We start from the raw sequence: 16,400 nt of genomic DNA on the forward strand, positions 1-16,400 counted from the left end.
CTTCTTAAATTCAGCCCTTTCATTTAGCCAGTCATCATATCTGCTTCAACTGCTACAAAACCACTTACCAAATCACCTTTCCCATCATCTGTGTTCTCCAAATACTTACAATTAGTTACTTCTGTTAGCTAAGTTAAAACAGTTCTCCCCTCTAACCTTTTCTAAAATCTTGCCATCTCATGTTCAGAATGCCCACTTTTTCCTAAAATATAAAGCCTTGACACTATATTTGTGCTTCTTGAAATTCTGCCTTCTCTATACATACCCTTCCCTACCTCTCTAAAAAAAGAAAGCTGAAAATGGCCTTTGCTTCCTGTAATGTAAGCTAATCAGTTGAGCTTAACATTCAAAGTATGTAGTCTGTGCTTAATACCTGGGAGGTGACACACATGTACGAAGCCCAGTCTGTGAGTTTAAATCTCACTGGAATGGCAAAACAGATTCATGGGTGAAACAAATCTGTACCTATTTTAACGGGGACCTGTTATGTAAGTAGTGAGGATAAAACATTGCACAATGAGAAACTATAAGCAGATATGAGAAAATAAACTTGTACGAGTGTGTTGGGGTGTTGAAGTGAGGACATTAGCTTACTTGAAATAAAAGGTACATTTTGGAAAAAAATAGAAGATAATGATACATAACTAGGGGCCAAACTAAGTTTAGTACATCCTCAAGTACTGGGGAACCATCTAATGTTTTTAAACTAAATTAATATGGCATTGATGTACATGAATTGAAGAAAGGATCATAATTAGAGTCTAACGGGTCCTTAGAGATAATTCAATCCAACCTCTATCAAACAATCTCAGAAAGAGTAAGAATATTTCTTAAGCTGTTGATAGATTCTGAACAAAGCCAGGATTCTTTCATCATATTCCACTTGATTGGAAGTAATCATGAGTAACCTATAATATACAATTGTATATTCTTACATGTTTAAACTTCAATCACCTTCAAAGTACTTCCCATTTGATACAGTACACCTGTTGAGATTTTTTTTTCCACTGCTCAAAACAGTTTTTGAACTCATCGATTTTGATGCTTTTTAGTGCTCCTGCTGTTTTTTATTTCACCTCTTCCACATTGGCAAAACATTTCCCTTTGAGGACTTTTTTCACCCTGGGGAAACAAACAAATTTTAAAAAGTCACTTGGGCAAGATTGAGTGAAGAGGGAGGGTGGGGCCTGGGGGTCATGCCATTTTTAGTCAAAAACTCCTGAACACTCAGCACTGGTGTGGGCAGATGTGCTCGTAAATCATCCATCATGAAATGGGCAAACATGTTGAAAGAATCTTCAAAAAAAATTCACTGAGGCCAAATGCAGCCTCTCATGACAACACCAGCTGGTACACTTATACAGATGGGTTCCTAGCACTCTCACCTAGCGGCGAAGACTGTACTACAATGGGCCCGCCCTCCAAAAAATAATTCCGGGGCTTTGAGGGGGCCCCCCCTTGTAACTATAGCTTTATTTATGTATAATACTTGACAGTGTATAATCATATCCGTATCAGTGTTACCTTAATTTCTAAATTCTATGGGCAAGATTATGTCAGTTTATTTAATGAATCCACTAGATGTCACTGTGTGTTCACAGAGAATGTTTGGTAATTTTATGTGTGCTGATGGTCAGAATTCTAGAATTTGGTATTTTAAAGTTTTTCTAGCTATTGCACATAAAATAAACTCAACAGAAATGTGATATTTTAAAGAAAGTCTGTTCAAATATGATATGGGGTATAACATTCAGAACCTATTTTCTTTTAAAGCGGGGGGAAATTTGCTTCTTTCAAATGGTGGCATTTAGTATTTAATACAGGGTTATTTTTATTAGCTTAAAGGGAGTCATTATAATAAATCACATCATCACAGTAATTTTAATTTTATCTTATTACCAATATTAGTTATTGAATACTTATTTAATAATCATTATTTTAAAATAAGAATACATTTTAAAATCCACCCAAAGAATTAATATTTTATTGCAATGACTTCCAAAATTTTTGACTATAATAAATGCATTTTACATTATGATTCATCACATACATATGACAATTTTTTTAAAGATTTTATTTATTTTTAGAGAAGGGAAGGAAGGGAGAGAGAGGGAGAGAAACATCAATGTGTGGTTGCCTCTCGTGTGCCCCCAACTGGGGACCTGGCCCACAACCCAGGCATGTGCCCTTGTTGGGAATCAAACCAGCAACCCTTTGGTTCACAGGCCAGTGCTCAATCCACTGAGCCACACCAGCCAGAGCACAAACAAAATTTTTATGAAACAATTTTTATCCTCATTATATGAAAAGCCTCTGATATTTTGTACTTTATTGTTGCTTTTTTAAAATGCTGGTAGCAACCCGCTGAATTGGTTGTTCCTGATCAACAGGTTTAAGAGAACTGCTTGGTTGGATCTTGCTTGGGTTTTCTGTTTTACTCTAGGAAGTCTATTATCAGCAGTAAGCCTCAGTTTCCTCATTTGTAAAGTAGGAATTTGCATTTAAGGTCTTAGTTCCCTTTAGTTCTAATGTTTTACAGTTCTTAGTCGATCTGCTGCTATAGTGAAAATTTTACTTATAAAAATGATAAAAATTAAAATTATCAGTATAAGACCAGGGAAACTTATACTACCTTGTATTTGTGGGGATATCTGTCTCATTCAAAAATTTAGAATAAAAGTTACTGACTTAAATAATTTTAACTCCAGTCTGTAAAGATGAAGACTGATAAATGATTGGATCAGTTTTTAAATTTTGAAGAAAAACCAGGAATGCTTTATACTATGTCCAGAACAACTTGAAGTTGATATCTGTAGGAACACATGATCTTACTTACCATTTGGAAATTGAATACTAAATTTGACACATTTTGGTCTTTCTTACATTACTGTGGAAGCAAATATAAACTTACTCATCAGATTCTAAAATACTAAAACCTATAGTGTTTCTTCAAATGTCTTAAAATTGTTTTTTACCATAATTGATAAAAAAAATGTATAAATATATTTATGAAACATTTGAACAAATTTATGAATTCTAGCTTCATGTTTCTATTGAGGCTTTGGAGTCATAAAGGGCCTTAGAGGTTTTCTAGGCCCTCATTTGTATTATTAAGGTAGGAAAAACATCTGAAGTATATCCTTAATGTCATGGAGAGCTGTAATGCTTCTCACAAAATGTCTCCTGCTGCCCTGTCAGAGACAAAACGTTGACCTAGATGGCCTGGGTCATGATGCAGTCTGATGCTTCTTTCTCATGTTGTGAGTTAGAAATTTTTTTACCACTTGGTGGCCAGAAACAGACCACATACAATTTTGTTCCCCTGAGACTGTGTGCTCATTTAGATAGTCATGTAGTTGCATTTATAAATTGTTTGGTTGACTGTAGGCTGACAGATCTTTGAAGGAGGGAAGTTTCTTGAATTGTAATCTAAAAAATCAGGAGTTAAAGCTAAGAAGGACAAATGGTGGGAATCAAATTATGATTTAAAAGATCAAATAGGGGTGAATGGTTAATGCTGACAGAGCTAAAAGCGCCATCATGTGGCTCAGAATAGGGGATTTTCACACATACTTCTTGGCAATAAACATAGTGTAATCTCAGAGGTGCGGAAGCCAAAAACCTCTGCAGAACAACTTCTATAACCTCTTCCTGAACAGCCAACTCTGTTGCTTGGTATACAGAATAAAAACTTTCTAAAACAGGTTTTAATACGTCTCAAATCATATTTGAAAAATTCCCACTATAAGGGGCAATGGTAGCCTGCTGCTTCTGTTGGTTTATGTATAGTATACATATTCTAAGTGATTAACAGACATACATACACGTACATACAAAAGGTTTTTTGGTATGTAATTTCTAGTTTTAGATTTACTTTGTTAAGATTATAATTATTTAATTTATGCTTTAGTGAAAACATTTATGAAGAACAAGTTTGAAGGTCTTCTTTAACATGATTACATATTTTTGCTTTTTGATTTGAGCTTATCTCAGTTAAGTAGAGAATTATCTCCAGTGCAACATAAACTTTGAAAGGAACAGATGATACTTAGAAGAGAAATGACCCTTAATGAAGAAATAGCTTTTGAATTTCATTTAAGAAATGATAGAAAAGAAAGAGCAACTTAACCTGGTGCCTCATTTTTAAATAGTTCATAGCAAAAACAAACAAGTTTTATACTGAATGTTTTATCCAAGACCTAATTAAATTTAAGTTTATTTTGGTGTTAGGTACCATTTCCATTTTATAGATTGGGAATCAGGGAGAGTATTAAGGTCACTCATAAAATATCTAGAAACAAGGTTTAGTGTAGGTTTTTCTTTTTGTTCATTTACCTATAGTCAGAAAAATGAAACAAGGGCGAGGAAAATAGTAGCTTGTAAACTGTATTGAGTTCTTTGAGAGGGGTTAAGCAAAGGTGATATTCTCACTACTTTCCTGGGCCTTTTCTGCCTTTGATTAGAGGTGGCATGTTGTAGAAAGAGCTTAGACTTTGAAACATGTAAATTCAAATCCTAGATATACTACTTGTTAGCTGTATTGACTTTAGGAAGTTGTTAACCTCTCAAAGCTTCAATTTCCTCCTCTATGAAAAGCCATGTAAGGATAAAATGTAATGATATATAAAACCACCTAGCAGAAAGTGTAGGAAGATTAAAAAGTTCTGGAGATGGATGGTGGCTATTAGTTGCAGAACAATATAAATATACTTAATGCTGTTGATCTGTACACTTAAAATGGGTTAAAGTGGTAAATTTTGTTATGTACTTTATCACAATTTAAAAAATCCACCTCCACTTAACTATATTTTAATTTTCCCCTTCTTTAGAGATTGAAATTTCTTTTAACTCAATGTTTTTCTCAAAAAAAAACCCAAATAAAACCCAAATTGTATAGCTGGACATTTCTCAAACTATTAAATTGTATGCATGATTTAGAATAATGTTTAAATTTTTTATTATCCTTTGATTTAGCCATACATGAACCCAATTCTTATTTGGAACTATTCTGCCTCCAAGATCTTGAAATAAGAGATTTCTGTCTCTGACCTCAACCTCTATCTCATCTACAGCTATCACTCCTAAGTGTGCTTTGTGACCTCATTTTGACCTCCTGTCTCTGCTTAGCTCTATTCTTCTAGGTTGGCAGACCCTCATTAAATTCGTTTTCTTTAGCTGTACTGTCATCAGTTACACTCTTGTCCTCTCAAATAATCCCAGATTCTTTCTCCCTTAACCTTCTACCATGTGCACCTTCACGTGTCATCCTTTTCTTCTGTGCCTAGGTTGCTGAACATGATTGGGTAAAGTTCTCAGATAAGACCATTAGCACTTTAGACAAGCTGCCTTACTTAATTCAGTCCTTACAACATCCCTGGGAATGTATTCCTACCCATTTTGTTGATGTTTGAACTGAGGTTCAGAAAAGTTTACTGACTCACCATAAAGGTTTAGTCACTCACATATACAGTAGTCCCTCTATATCGCAGTTGACGTATCGCAGCCTCACTGTATCGCGGGATTTTAAAAAAATATTATATTTAATTATCACGGATTTTTCGCTATATTGCAGGATTTTGCAGTACTGTATACGTATGTTGTTAAAGTTACATAGGTTTAAGAGTGTAGAATATGTTTAAGAACATAAGTAGTGTTTATAAAAGTGTAGAAAAGGTTAATAAGGGACTGGGAACGGTTTATAAGTGTGTGGGAAGGGTTTATAAAGCCTTAAAATATATATAAATACTAAAATAAATGTAAGGTTCCTACTTTGCGGATTTTCACCTATCGCAGGGGTAGGGGGGGTCCGTCTAGAACGTAATACCCGCGATAAGTGAGGGAATACTGTATGTATCACTTAGCTCATATGTATCGATTTGGGATTTAAACCTAGATTTGTCTGTCCCAAAGCCTGCTATCTGCATTCCTTTGGCCCTGTTTCCAGTTCATTTTGTCCCAACGGTATGCTCATTTTTTTCCCGTTGTTTTTTACTAACTCCAATACATTCAGACCTTTTTTCTTCTCCTTAAACTTTGAACCTAACTCCCAACTCATAGTACCTAATTTAACCTACTACTAAACTGAAACAATTGAGGGTAGAGTCTCCTTCAACATTATTTTCTTTATATTCTCTTTCATTTCTCTGCCTCCTCATTGCTAATATAGCACTGAAGTTACTAATTTCATTCTCCCCTCACCAAGGTTTTGCTTTCTTCCTCTTTCGTACTCTTTATATTGATTCTTTTTACTCTTCTTTAAAAAGGAAAAAAAATCCTGAAAAATATCCATTAATTTAGCAATCCTATGGTAATTGGTGATGTTATCAAGAGTTACTTCAGTAGAGTAATGCCTGCAGATTCCAGAAGGCAGAGGGTTGATGACTGAATAGGAGGTAAGGAATTGAAAATGATGAGTGCAGACTTCTTTAAAGAAGGCTTACAATGAAAGGGGGGAGGGCTATATGATTGGAGGAGGGAGTTCTAGAGGTAGGATACAGTTACTAAAAGGAAAACATACAAAAGGAAAAGGAAAAAGGGAGAGGTTTGTGTAGTGAAACATCAAAGTAAATCCATAGGATTAGCCTCAAATGCCTTTATGTACAAACTATATCTACCTTTATAGACCCAGCTGAATCTGAAGCCTTTCTGAATTCATTGGTTCAGCAAGAAGTGTTTCAGAATTCTCTAATTTCCTGTGGCAGCTTATACATCTCTCCTTGGTACTTGTAAAATACTCTCTTGAATTATATGATTTAACAGTTTAGTTCCTATGATCCATGCTGTCAGGATTTGATTTTTGGCTTTCCCACTTACGAGCTGTGTGACTTTCAGCAAATTACTTATTCTTTCGGTACTCAGTTTTTTAATTTATATCATGGGGATGATAGTAGTAGGTGCATGAATCTTACATGAATTAGTATTTGTAAAGCTCTTAGAACATACATACTCTTTCTACTCAATTGTACGGTCCTTAAGAATAGGAACCTATTCTTTGTATTACTTACCATACCCAGTAGTTCATAATTTTATTTTTGAAGGAATTTGTTGAACAATGGAATATACTCTGTATTTGCAGGTTAGCCATTTAGTGTGAGAATCCAATTGAGAATCACTGTGTCTACACATACTTTCTTCCCTGCAGTGATGCTCAGACCCCAGGGTAGGACCAAATGCCAGACAGCTGCATGGTACTTAACCTTCGTAATTTTAGGCAGGAAGACTTGGGCCAGGAAATGGGATAGGAAAAATGAGAGAACTATAAGTGAAGGTGGGAGAAAGTAGTCAATAGGCAGTAAAACATTCTCTTGTAAACATTAGCATATTTTTTAGGCCAAAAAAACCCTCTTAATGGTGGTTATAAATATCCCTGGAGCAGTCCAGGCTATTCACCACCAAAGCAGTGTCATTTGTTTTGTTTGAGCAACAGCAAACCATGGCAGCATCTGTGACTACAGTTTTAGTGAGTGGGAGAAGAGGAGTAAACAGAATAATTTGGATGATTGGAAAAGGATGCAACCCAATTGGCTGAGGGACTAAGGAAGACGAAAAAATAGATAAAATTTTTACTCTCAGGCAACTCACTGCCATTGCCTTATTTTGCCTTTTCCTTCTAAACTTTTTATTATCTGTCTTGGGAAATTCCTGTACTGCAAGGGAAGCTCTAGAGCAGGGATGACAAATATTGGATTTATCTGTGTGCTCCTGGTGTGTGGTACTGAAAAGAAGTGTAGTGGAAAAGAATGACTGGTCAGTTAGCAGTGCCTCCTCTAACTAAGAGCATCACTAAGAGCATCACCAAGAGAGCCTGTTCTCTGCAGTGCCTCCTATGCTTGAGACTGAACAAAAGATGAATGGCTTATCCACATATTAGTTATATAATTGATGCTGGTATATTTCATTGTATAGAAAAATACTTGTAACTAACATTTTTCACTGGAAGTCTTTAAATGTCATAACTCAAAAGACTTCTGGTTCTATCTATCCATTTAGCTTGACTTTTTAATTGAAGGTTTTTGTAATATGGCCTCTGTTGCAGCCCTGTTTTGCCCTTTAAATAGGATTTGTGTTAAGTACCTTAGCTTCTCTTTACCACTTACCTACTTCCTTATAATTATTTTTTCTATTAATTGACTTTTTAGAACAATTTTAGGTTCACAGCAAAATGGAGAAGGTACGGAGATTTTCGATATGCCCCTTGCCCCCACATAAATCATAGATTCCCCCATTAGCAACATACCCTCCAAAATGATACATGTATTACATTTGATGAGCCTACATCAACAAGTTATTATCACCCAAAGTCCATGATTTATGTTAGGCTTCACCCTTGGTGTTATATACTCTATGGGTCTGGACAAATGCATAATGACTTGTATCTGCCATTTGGAATATCATGCCCTAAAAATCCTCTGTGCTCCACCTATTCCTCTCTCTGCCCTGACCCCGCTCTCCCGCAAGTCCTGATATTTTTAGTCTTTATAGTTTTACCTTTTCCAGAATGTTACATAGTTGGAATTATTAATAGTATATAGCCTTTCAGATTAGCCTCTTTTACTCAGTAATATGCATTTAAGTTTCCTCCTTGTCTTTTTGTAGCTTAATGGCTCATTTCTTTTAGAGTTGAATAATATTCCATTATTTTGATATACCACAGTTTATTTATCCCTTCACCTACTGAAGAGTATCTCAGTTGCTTCCAATTTTTGGCAGTTATGAATACAGCTGCTATAATATTCATGTACAGGTTTTTGTGTTCACGTAAGTTTTCAGTTCCTTTAGATAAATGCCAATGTAAATGATTTGTGGATTGTATGGTAAGAATATGTTTAGTTTTGTAAGAAATCACCAAACTGTCTTCAAAGGCGGCTACACCATTTTGCATTTCCACCAGCAGTTCATCGTCGTGTCATTATCAGCATTTGATGTCAGTGTTCTGGATTTTGGCTGTTCTAATAGGTGTCTTGTGGTATCTCATTTTTACTTTAATTCATATTTCTCTGGTGGCATTTGAGATGGAGCATCTTTTCATATGCTTATTTGCCATATGTATGTCTTCTTTGGTGAGGTTTCTGTTAAGGTCTTTGGTGCATGACTTAATCTCTTCAGGCTCTGTAACAAAATAGTACAGACTGGGTGGCTTATAAACAATAGGAATTTCTTCTCATTGTCATGGATACTGGGAGTCTGAGATCAAAATGTCAGGATGGTTGGGTAAGGAACCTCTTCTGGTTTGTAGACTTCAAATTATATCCTTACATGTTGGAATGAGAAGGGATCTTTCTAGTGTTTCTTATAAAGGCACTAATCCCATTGATGAGGGCTTTGCCAACACAAGCTAATCTCCCAAAGTCCCCACTTCTTCATGCCATCACATCGGGCATTAGGATTTAACATTAACTTTCAGGGGGACACAGACATATGGACCCTTGGATCAAATTCAGTGTACTGAATTTGAGCTATTCTAATGGGTGTATAGTGGTGTCACATTGTTTTATTTTGCATTTTCCTGATGGTATATGATGTAGAGTATCTATACACATGCTTATTTGCCATCTGTGTTTTTTTTTTTTTTCCTTTCTTTTTTATGTATCTTCTTCAGGTATCTGTTGAGGTCTTCAGTCCCTTTTTTTTTTTTTTCCAATCCTCACCCAAGGATATGTTTACACCGATTTTGGAGGAAAGAGGGAGAAAGAGAGAGACAGAAAAACATTAATCAGTTGCCTTGTGTACCCACCCCAACTGGGGATCAAACCTGCAACCTAGCTGTGTGCCCTGACTGGGAATTGAACCAGAGATCTTTTTGGTTTACAGGATGATGCTCCAACCAATTGAGCCACCTAGCCAAGGTCTTTAGTTCATTTTTTGATTGAGTTGTTTGTTATTGTGTTTTAAGGGTTCTTTCATATTTTGGATAACAGTTCTTTATCAGCTGTCTCTTCTGCAATTATTTTCTCCTAGCCTGTTGCTTGTCTTTTTATTCTCTTGATAGTATCTTTCACAGAGCAGAAATTTTTAATTTTAATGGTTTGGCTGATCAATTCTTTCTTTCATGGATTGTGCCTTTGGTGTCATATCTAAAAAGTCATCTAAGTTTACTCTTGTGTTATCTTCTAGTAGCTTTATACTTTTGTATTTTACATTTAGGTCAGTTATCTATTTTGAGAGTTTTTGTTGATTTGTTGATTTGCCTGTTTGTTGTTTGTGTGTGTGTGTGAAGGGTATAAGGTCTATGTCCAGATTCATTTTTTTTGCATGTGGATGTCCAGTTGCTTCAGCACCATTCATTGAAAAGACTATCTTTTCTCTGTTGTATTGCCTTTGCTTCTTTGTTAGAGATCTGTTGACTATATTCATGTGGGTCTATTTCTAGGACTTTCTATTCTGTTCTAATTATCTATTTGTTCTTTCTCCAATACCACACTGTCTTGAGTACTGTAGCTTTATGTTAACCATAAATCTTAAAGTAAGGTAATGTCTGTTTTCCAACTTTGTTCTCTTCCTTCAGTAGTATGCTAACTAATGTGGTTATTTACCTCTCCATAAAAACTTCAGAATCAATTTTTTTGACATACACAAAATAATTTCCTGGGATTATGGTTGGATTGCATTGAATCTATAGATCAAGTTGAGATGAACTGACATCTTGACAATATTGTCTTCCTATCCATGAACATGGAATATCACTCCATTTATTTAGTTCTTTGTATACTTACTTTCCTTTAATGTGTTGTATAGTCTCTAAAAGGCATTTTTTGTCACTTCAAAAGTAATTTACAGAGTTTTCTTGTCCTCAGAGATTCATTTGGTATTATATATGGTCCTTTTTATATCTATCTTTTTCTAAGAGCTTTTCCTCCTCCTTTTTAATATCATGATGGCCAGCCAAATGTAATTTCTGTTATTGCATAGTAAAATTATTCCTAGAGTTAAATTAAACCACCTATCTACATAGTTCGCATCCTTAATACAATACAACTGCTTTCTAGAAATTAGAGCAAAAAAGTCTTACTAGCCATATGAAGAAATACAAGAGTTTGTATAGTCTTTGTTCTCAAAGTGCTTGTGTTCTATTTAAGAAATAAGAATTAAACATTAAAAGTAAGACATTTAGATAATAAATCTAGTATTAGGTCATAGAAGAGTACATGATTAATATATATTAATTGTACATACTTTGGAATTTAGAGAAGGGAATGATTTAGATTAACAGGTAAGACAGGGAAAATTTTGTCTCGTGGAATATGAACCTAATTCTGAAATATGAGTAATTTTGGATAGAGAGAGATATTAACCCAGATTTCTTATGGATGACTTTCATAATATTTTGTCCCTTAATTTTTTCTTAAAAAATTTTTATATAAACATATCCTTGTAATTATATTTTCATTTTTTAATTTTTATTCTAGTACAGGTGTCCCAATTTTTTCCCCTTTGCCCTCCTTTGCCCAGCCCACCCCCTGCTCCCACAGTCAATCCCCACCCTGTTGCCCATGTCCATGGGTCATTCACACATGTTCTTTGACTAGTCCCTTCCCCTTCTTTCCACCATTATGCCCCTCGCCCCTTCCCTCTGGCTGCTGTCAGTATGTTCCATGTTTCCATGGCTCTGGTTCTATTTTTCTTGTTAGTTTTTTTTTGTTGTTGTTCATTAGATTCCTTTTATAAGTGAGATCATATGGTATTTGTCTTTCACTGACTGGCTTATTTCACTTAGCATAATGTTCTCCAGTTCTGTCCATGCTGTTGCAAAAGGTAGAACTCCCTTCTTTCTTTCTGCTGTGAAGTATTCCGTTGTGTAAGTGTACCACAGCTTTTGATTCACTCATCCAATGATGGGCACTTAGGCTGTTTCCAGCATTTGGCTATTGTAAATAGTGCTGCTATGAGCATAGGGGTGCATAGGTTCTTTTGAATTGAGGTTTCTGGATTCTTAGGGTATATTGCCATCAGTGGAATCGCTGGATCAAAAGGCAGTTTTATTTTTAGTTTTTTGAGGAAATTCCATACTGTTTTCCACAGTGGCTGCACCAGTCTGCATTCCCACCAACACTGCACTAGGGTTGCCTTTTTTTTCAAATCCTTGCCGGCACGTGTTGTTTGTTGATTTATTAATGATAGCCATTTCTGACAGGTGTGAGGTGATATCTCATTGTGGTTTTAATTCGCATCCATCTGATGGCTAGTGATGTTGAGCATCTTTTCATCTGTTTATGGGCCATCTGTATTTCCTCCTTAGAGAAGTGTCTATACAGATTAATTGCCCATTTTTTAAGTATATTTTATTATGTTGTTACAGTAGTCCCATTATTTTTCCCTTTGCTCCCCTCCACCCAGTACCCTGCTTCCCTTCAGCAATCCCACCACCCTTAGTTTATGTCCATGGGTCATGTATATGTTCCTTGACTTCACCCTTTCCTATATTATTCTTAACATCCCCCTGTCTATTTTGTACCAACCAATTATGCTTCTTAATCCCTGCACCTTTTTCCCATTTCTCCCACTTCCCCCTCCCAGCTAATACCCCTTCAAATGATACCCATACCTATGATTCTGTTCCTATTCTGGTTTGCTTAGTTGGATTTTGTTTTTATTCTTAAGATTCCGTTGTTGATAGTTGTGAGGTTGTTGTCATTTGAATGTTCATAGTTTTGATCTTCTTTTTCTTAAATAAGTCCCTTTAACATTTTATATAATAGTGGCTCAGTGATGATGAGCTCCTTTAACTTTACCTTGTCTGAGAAGCACTTTATCTACCCTTCCATTCTATATTATAGCTTTGCTGGATAGAGTAATCTTGGTTGTAGGTACTTGCTTTTTATCACATTGAATACTTCTTGCCAGCCCCTTCTTGCCTGCAAAGCTTCTTTTGAGAAATCAGCTGATAGTCTTATAGGCCACCCTTTGTAGCTAACTCTCTGCTTTTCTCTTGCTGATTTTAAGGTTCTCTATCTTTCACGTTTGGCATTTTAATTATCTTGTGTCTTGGTGTGGTCTTCTTTTGGATTTAGCTTATTTTGGATTTTCTGTGTTTCCTGGACTTGTATGTCTATTTCCAAATTTAGGACGTTTTCCTTTGTAAATTTTTCACATTAGCTTTCAATTTCTTGCTCTTCCTCATCTCCTTCTGACACCTCTATAATTGGATGTCTAAGCCTCTCCTCATTTTTTTTCCAATTCTTGTTTCCTCATTCTGTAGTGGTTGACTTTTTTTCTTCCTTATGTTCCAAATCATTGATCTGAACTCCGGTTTCCTTCCCTTCACCATTGGTTTTGTGTGGATTTTCTTTTGTGTCATTTAGCATAGCCTTCACTTCTTCCTTTATGCATTTGCCATTACTGAAGCATATCTGTCAAGCCTGTGAGCATCTTTATCACCAGTGTTTTGAACTCTACATCTGTTAGGTTGGCTATCTCCTCGTCGCTTAGTTCTCCCACTGGAACCTTGATCTGTTCCCTCTTTTGGGCCATACTTCTCTGTCTCCTCATTCTGACAGGCTCCTGTGTTTGTTTACCTCTGTCTTAGGTAGAGCGGTCGAACCTGTTGTAAGGGGTGGAGCCTTAGGTATTCATCAGTACAGGGCAATCTGTTTCACCACGTTGTGGTGCTGTATGTGGGGTGGGGTCTGAGAGGGAACAATGCCTCTCGCTCAGTACTCACTTCTTTTCCAGGGACTTCTCCCACTTCCATATGGGACTGGTGTTTCTCTAGCTATTGCCCTAGCCATTGTTCCCGGAGTGAGTGGGTCTGTGGACATTTTAGGACTGTGGGGGCCTTTTAAACAAGTGGACTCCACCAAGAGATTGGCAGTTTCTTCCTCCACCCCAACCCCCGCTGTTTTGCATGGTCAGAAGCAATGAGGCTTTATTTTCCTTGGCTCTGGAACAGTGAGCTGCGTGATCTGGTCTGGTGCTGGGAGCACTCCCCAGGTGTCCCTCCTTATTTTTTAAAATGTGTGACTGCACTTTCCACTGGCCTGCTGCTGCTACCACCACCACACTGTGTCCTCTCCACCCTGGCTCTGCCGCTCCTACCTGTCTGGATGAGTATTTCTTCTTTATATTTTTGTTTGTTGGACTTCCATGCAGCTGGATTTTCTGGAACTTCCGGTAGTCTCTAGTTTTGAGGAAGTTGTGTTCCTTCTTAGTTGTGGAGGGAGACGCAGCATATCTACCTACACCTCCATCTTGGCCGGAAATCTATTTGCCCATTTTTTAATTGGATTGTTTTCCTGGTGTTGAGTTGTATGAGTTCTTTATATATTTTGGAGATTAAACCTGTGTCCAAAGTATCATTGGGAAATGTGTTTTCCCATATGGTTGGTTCCCTTTTCATTTTTGTGATGGTTTCTTTAGCTGTGCAGAAGCTATTTAATTTGATGTAGTCCCATTCGTTTATTTTTTCCTTTATTTCCTTTGCCCTAGGAGGCTACATGGGATAGCTGAAATTTTACTGCCTATGTTTTCTGCTAGGACTTCTATGGTCTCATGACTTATATTTGTCTTTTATCCTTTTTGAGTTTATTCTGGCATATGGTGTATGTTGGTGGTCTAGTTTCTTTCTTTTTTTTTTCATGTACCAGTTCACTTCTCCCAACACCATTTATTGAAGAGACTATTTTTACTCCATTGTATGCTCCTGTCCCCTTTGTCGTATATAATATTAACTGACCATAAAGACCTAGATTTATTTCTGGGCTCTCTGTTTTGTTCCATTGATCTGTGTGTCTGTTATTATGCCAGTACCAGGCTGTTTTGATTACACTGACCTTATAGTTTAGTTTTATATCAGGTATTGTCATTCCTCCAATTTTATTCTTCTTTCTCAAGATCGCTGAAGCTATTTGGGGGCTTTTATGGTTCCATATAAATTTTTGGAGTATTTGTTCTAGATCAGTGAAATATGCCATTGATTTTTAAATTATATTTTCTATCCAATTGATCTATAAACCCTTGAAAGTGTTTGACATATCAGTTATCTTCAATTTTTTATTTCTGTGTTTTTGTCACAGACATCCTGATTTTCAGCTGCTACAGGAAGGACAGAGGTATGGTTGAATTGGTGTCATTTACCTTCTCTATATTCATGTTAATAGAAACATTAAGAGTAAACCAGGTGGTATGAGCTCTTGAACTTCCTGTGCTGATGCATTATGTAAGTGCCCATTCTAGCCCACACAAAGAAATATTTGCCATGTACAGCTTTTTCCTTTGTGATGGTAAGATGATGTATTTGCTTTGTATGATTTATTGTACAGCTGTTTCTACCAAGAAAGTCTAATTGAACCTGTTGAAATATGACACAAACACAGGTTCCATCTGAGATACTGTGCTGCTTTGTCGATTACATTGTGCCAATTACACTTGTTGAAAAGTTTTTGTAGTCTTATTTTGTAGGATTTTAAAACATTAATGTTTCAGTTATTTAATTACTTGAAAGAGTGTCTAACGCATTAATAAAAATTCCAGGTTCTGGTTTTTTTCCCCTAAACTCCTCTCATGGTGTTGCTTGCTGCCTAACCATAATGATGTTTCAAAACATGTCCTTTCATCTCCCAGAATAAATTTTCCTGGTTATTAGTCACTACCGTAGTTACATGAACTTGAGCACAAGTGAGAGATATTTACTTATTGATGTATGTGTTTAATTTATAGCTCAAAGTAGTATAGAAAAATATAATATGTACCTTCAGCCCTGGCTTGGTGGCTTAGTTGGTTGCAGCTTTGATTACCGGTCAGGGCACATATCCAGGTTGCAGATTCTGTCCCCAGTTGGGATCCTTATGGGAGGCAACTGATTGATGTTTCTCTCAAACTTCGATGTGTATCTCTCTCCCTTTCTCTTCCCCCTCCTCTTTTTCCTCCCCTCCTTCTCTGCCTCCCCCTCCCCCTCTCTCTTCCCCACCCCTCCTCTCTCTAAAAATCAATGAACATATCCTTGGGTGAGCATTTAAAAATTTTTAGGAAAATATCATACCTTCAAATTTCAAGGGAAAGTATGAAATAAGTAAAAGTTTGTCTTTTTTCTTTTGAAATTATACTTGAGAGGCAAGTCCCATGACAATATAGGCTAGATTCTAACTTAAAAATGGTATCTAATACTAAAACTTTTCGTCCTTTCTCCATCCCCATCCACAATCTTATTTTCAACTCTTTGTTTTCCTTCTTTTACACCCCCCCATCCTAACCTCCCCACCCAGCATGTTTTTTTAAACTGTTCTAATATTTCACTTTGTTTTATTTTTAAAAATCATTTCAAAAAAATTAATAGCCTTTTGGGAGGTGGAGCAATTTTAGGTTTACAGAAAAATTGCATGAAAAAGTAGAGTTCCCATATTCTCTCTCACTACCCTCTACATGTTTCTTGACCCAGAATCCTCCTCATCTGGATCATTTTTAGTTCT

At 36.3% G+C, this 16,400-nt stretch overlaps 1 protein-coding gene across 1 annotated transcript in view; it reads left to right on the forward strand.

Moving 5' to 3' along the window:
* RPAP2 (RNA polymerase II associated protein 2) overlaps positions 1-16,400 on the forward strand; it is a 112,604-nt gene that overhangs the window by 10,734 nt on the left and 85,470 nt on the right. The window contains 1 exon segment of the mRNA XM_090268286.1: positions 15,009-15,044. Coding sequence (XP_090124412.1) covers positions 15,009-15,044 — 36 coding nt within the window.

Source organism: Furipterus horrens, unplaced genomic scaffold (genome assembly GCF_987537825.1).
Source record: "Furipterus horrens unplaced genomic scaffold, mFurHor1.1.pri manual_scaffold_3, whole genome shotgun sequence".
Lineage (NCBI taxonomy): Eukaryota > Metazoa > Chordata > Mammalia > Chiroptera > Furipteridae > Furipterus > Furipterus horrens.